General features: G+C 38.8%; 1 protein-coding gene across 1 annotated transcript; it reads left to right on the top strand.

Moving 5' to 3' along the window:
* The first annotated feature begins 1,430 nt into the window (after window positions 1-1,430).
* On the top strand, window positions 1,431-4,920 carry LOC113316646 (ubiquitin carboxyl-terminal hydrolase 13-like). Its single transcript, XM_026564803.1, has one exon. The coding sequence runs from the start codon at window positions 1,431-1,433 to the stop codon at window positions 4,746-4,748; it is 3,318 nt and encodes a 1,105-aa protein (XP_026420588.1). The 3' UTR covers window positions 4,749-4,920.
* The last annotated feature ends 479 nt before the right edge of the window (window positions 4,921-5,399 follow it).

Genomic DNA, 5,399 nt, shown 5'->3' with positions numbered 1-5,399 from the left:
AATTTTATGAGATTGAAATGAAATATTTTGATGCAGATAATTGTTGGGATATTTAATCGGTTATTAATGATATATTGGTATGGGTTAGATGAATGGAGGTGACAGCATAAGCTTCTCTACTACCTCCTCTATTCAATTCTAGTAGATTGTCTCAATAGGTTACATTCTCTTTCTTCATCTCTTTCTTTAAATACAAGAGACCTAAAGTTGGCTCTTCTAATAGACATAAGAAGTTCCTTAATTCTTGCAATCCTAGCCATTGCTTTCCAATCCAAGAAGTTGCTATCTCCCTCTGCTGGTTTGATAGTTCCTTCGCAGCTTCCTTCCACCATGGTCATTGCCAAGCAGAATTTTCGACTGGATTGCTTCTAATTGCATGTGCTTCAAACTCATTCATGCTTTGTTGATTTTCGATCCTAAGGGATTTTCAAGGTTGTTACCCTGGCGACTCATTTGTTGCTTGCATGTTGTATTCCCATTCCCTTGTTGGCAACTTATAACAGCCTTTCGGTTTGGTACTATGTCTCTAATTGGTTTGTCACATTTGGATTTCCAGATATACCAAATTATGGCAGCACACTTTGAGCTCCATTGACCTATATATATCTTCCGTCCAACCTGCAGAATTATAATACCAGTCCTGTATCCAACCAGCAGAAAAAAGATGTTCTACAATGATTACATAGATTTACCTCCATGCTAATAACTACTCGGACATATTCTAGAAGCCAATCTACACGAGACATTGGATTTCCTTCCGGATATATGTCATTTCCTTGGAGTCTACTTTTGCTGTCTTTCATTCATTGGACAAAGCCGATGCAAGTAATGTGAAAGATATTGCAATCTCTGTATCAGAACATGATAACTAAGAACTATTTTATAAGTAAATCGACGAAGAATTGCTGATAAAAACATTTTTGAGTAATTATTGTAAATATTCTTTTACCAGCTGCTGTTACCCACTATGAAATTTCCGCATCTGCAAATTTGGCAGCAGTTTTTTTGCTTAATTATCTGGGCTTGTAAATGACAAAAATCTTGTAGCATACGCTGCATACCTGTCGAAGGAATCTAAGTCAGTTATTGCTGAGCCAGCCCTTGTTGACCAAAGTCAACAAGTAACCTTACTTCGGTTTGGTTGTTTCCTTTTCTTTTGGTTTCCTCTTCTTATAATATTTCTTGATGCAAAAGCAAAGTCGAATCCGCGTTTATTTCCTAATCCTGGTACTACCCTGTTTTATAAAATCTCGAACCCTATAAATAAATAAACAGTCTTGCCTTTTCCGATCATCATCGAAATATCTCTTCGTACTCTTATTTGTTTTTCTATAAATTTTTTTAGTCTTTTTTCATAAAGGAAAGCGAAATCTTTTGATTTTTTTTTCTTCTCAGAAATCTTTAGCTTATATTCGAATCGATTTGCAGACATGGGTTTCTGGCCTCATGCTATACCGTTAGATTATGAGAATATACCGTTAGATTATGAGAAGTTAATCGAAGAGGAGGTGTCTGATGAAGATGAAGATTATGATGATGCGATGTCTAGTGAAGATCAGGAAAGTGATGAGGAGATGCTTGATGAAATTCCCCAACCAGCAAAAGCCGTTGTTAGTATAGTGGAAAATCAGGATCCTGAAGCTTCGAAATTTAGCTTGAAGTTTGAGAATTTCTCGAACCCTAAAGAAGAACACTACTCTGAGGTGTTCACTGTTGGGGATTCTAAATGGCATGTGATGATATTTCCCAAGGGAAACAACGTAGATTACTTATCGATGTTCCTTGCTGTTGCGGACCTGGATGATTTGCCATTTGGGTGGACTAGGTGTGCACAGTTCAGTTTGTCAGTCGTCAATCAAATCAATAGCGAGGACACGGTGAGAAAAGATACACAACCACATAAATTTACTAAACAATCAAGCGATTGGGGTCATAAAAAGTTCATGCCTCTTGGTGAACTCAACGACCCTGATAGAGGTTATATCGTAGATGATACTTGTATTATTGAAGCAGAGGTTAAGATCATGCCTGACGATTGGACATATGATTCTAGAAAAGAAACGGGTTATGTTGGTCTTAAGAATCAAGGAGCAACATGTTATATGAACTCTCTTCTCCAGACTCTATATCATATTCCTTATTTCAGGAAGGCGGTGTACCATATGCCAACAACTGAGAATGATTTGGCATCAGGCAGCAGCATCCCTTTGGCTCTGCAGACTTTGTTTTATAAGCTTCAATACGAGAAAGATAGCGTCGGAACGAAGGAGCTCACTAAATCTTTCGGGTGGAATACGCACGAGTCTTTCATGCAACATGATGTGCAGGAGCTTAATAGGGTTCTGTGTGAAAAGCTAGAAAATAAAATGAAAGGAACTGCTGTGGAAGGTACGATTCAACACTTGTTTGAAGGTCACCATATGAACTATATTGAATGCATTAATGTGGACTATAAATCTACTAGAAAGGAGTCCTTTTATGACATTCAACTTGATGTCAAAGGCTGTCAAGATGTTTATGCTTCTTTCGACAAGTATGTGGAAGTGGAGCGTCTTGAAGGTGACAACAAGTATCAAGCTGGTCAAGAGCATGGTTTACAAGATGCAAAGAAGGGTGTCCTTTTTATTGACTTCCCACCTATTCTCCAACTCCAGCTGAAACGGTATGAGTATGATGTTATGCGGGACACTATGGTAAAGATAAATGATCGCTATGAATTCCCCCTGCAACTTGATCTTGACAGGGAGGATGGCAAATACTTATCACCAGATTCTGATAAGAGTGTTCGCAATCTCTACACACTTCAGGCTGTTTTGGTTCACAGTGGCGGGGGAGATGGGGGACACTACTATGCTTTTATTAGACCAACAGTCTCAGAGCAATGGTTCAAATTCAATGATGAGCTGGTAACAAAAGAAGATATCAAGCGGGTACTTGAGGAGCAATACGGAGGGGAGGCAAGATTTTCAAATGCATATATGCTTGTGTATATACGTGAAAGCAATAGAGATGAAATTATTTGTAACGTGGAGGAGAAGGACATTGCTGAACAGCTGAGGATTAGGTTGAAGAAAGAACAAGAAGAAAAGGAGCTCAAGAAGAAGGAAAAAGCAGAGGCTTACCAGTATACTACTATAAAGGTTGCTCGAGATGAGGACCTTTCTCAGCAGATTGGGAAAGATGTCTATTTTGACCTTGTTGATCACTACAAAGTTCGCAGTTTTCGTATCCAGAAACAAATGCCATTTAATCTATTCAAGGAGGAAGTTTTTAAAGAGTTTGGTGTACCAGTGCAATTTCAGCGGTTTTGGCTATGTCATAGTTATCGTCCATACCGACCATTAATGATTCAAGAGGAATCCCAATCTGTTCGGCAGGTCATAGAATTTCCAAATAAGGTGCCCGGCAATGGGGGATGGTGGTACCAAGACTTAATGCTGTTCTTGGAAGTAGAGATTGGGCCGGAATTACATCCCATAGCTCCTCCTTGTTATACACCAAAAGAAGATATTATTCTCTTTTTCAAGCTTTATGATGCTGAAAAGGAAGAAATTCGGTATGTGGGGAGACTCATTGTGAATCGTAATGGTATGCCTTTTGAAATTCTGAAAAAGCTTAATGAGATGGCTGGGTTCTCACCAGATGAGGAAATAGAACTTTATGAGGAATCAAGGTTTGCGCCTAAACACATAGACAAAAATCTCACATTCTGTGCTAGCAAGCTCATAGATGGGGACATTATTTGCTTCCAGAAACCTGCTTCAGCCGGTAGTATGACACAATTCCGCTTTCCTGATGTTCGTTCTTTTCTGGAAGAGGTTAGTAACCGTCAGGTTGTGCATTTTCGGTCTTTGGATAAGCCGATGGAAGATGATTTTTCTTTAGAGCTTTCGAAGGTACTAAAATATGATGATGTCACGGACAGAGTAGCACGCCATCTTTGTTTGGATGACCCAACCAAGATCAGACTTTTCCGTGAGAACTTTTACTCTCGGCCACAACCTATTAGGTACCAAGGTTTCCTCCGCTTGTCTCATATATTGATGAATCATTTCAATCAGCCAACTGATATTTTGTATTACGAAGTCCTGGACATTCCTTTACCCGAGTTGGAGGGTTTGAAAACTCTAAATGTTGCATTCCATCATGCAACAAAAGATGATAAGGTCGTTCATAGTATTAGATTTCCGGAACAAAGTACAGTTGGTGACTTGCTTAATGATCTGAAGACAAAGGTTGAGCTGTCTCATCCCGATGCGGAACTTAGATTGCTGGAAGTTTACGACCACAAGTTTTGGGAGGTTTTTTCGCTTAGTGAGAAGATCGAGAAAATTGATGAAAAATGGAAGCTACGGGCAGAGGAGATTCTAGAGGAGGAGAAAAACTTGGGTCCTCTGGATCGCTTGATTCATTTTTATCACTTCACAAAAGGACAGTACGTGGAACAGAATTTTGGGGAACCATTTTTCTTGGTTATCCATGAAGGAGAGACTTTAGATGCAGTCAAATTGCGCATTCAGATGAAATTGCAGGTTTCTGACGAGGAATTCGCTAAGTTGAAGTTCAAATCTCCGTCATGTCCGGGTCAATCTGAGTACCTTCAGGACTCAGATACAGTGTCCAGCCGTTTTCCGAGAAGATATGGTCATGATTATGGACCTAGGGAGGAGTACGTTGGCTTGGAGCATTCTGATAGTTCCCCAAAAACATCATATGCAGCCAGTAAAAGTCTACAAATAGCCGGGTAAATAAAAAGAGTACATGTCTCTAATTTTTACTACTATCTTAAGATGTAATTTCAAATTGCTTAACAGTACGTAGAGTCTCTAGCATATACGATTTCAGTTCTGTCTTTCCGTGTATTTGACACGTTCATTCTGTAAAAATGATTAGTGTATACACCTCCACGCACAACATCCTAGTCCTATCGGAATCATTTCATTAGAAAAACTTTTAGCAAGTAACTTTGGATCTGGATTCTGAAAGAGACGATTCCAAGAACCGCAAATTCTTGGCCTAATTCAATAAGCATGAAATTTGGTTTCTTGGTCGGAAAACTACTCAAATTTTCGGGTTGTAATATGTTTTCCAGAACCATAACTTGTAGTTGGGAATTACAAGTTACGACAGGTTATTTTGGCTGTTGAGTCTGGTTTCCAGAATCACGATTGGTTTACCTAGGCATAAATCTGGTTGGTTTTCTGAACTTTGTTGTCGTAATTCATCAAATTGATAATGTCACTATTACATAATGTAAAAAAGAACAATTAGAGTATTACAATTAAATAGTCAAGCTTTGATGAAATTCTCAAGAAAATATTTTCTAATTCAATAGAATTGCTCATGCTCAAATCCTTTGTGACGAATAGCTTGGTATCGGCAAAGAGCCAATGCTTCCT

This window comes from Papaver somniferum, chromosome 10, assembly GCF_003573695.1.
Source record: "Papaver somniferum cultivar HN1 chromosome 10, ASM357369v1, whole genome shotgun sequence".
Classification (NCBI taxonomy): domain Eukaryota; kingdom Viridiplantae; phylum Streptophyta; class Magnoliopsida; order Ranunculales; family Papaveraceae; genus Papaver; species Papaver somniferum.
This window is presented reverse-complemented; position numbering and strand designations above follow the sequence as displayed.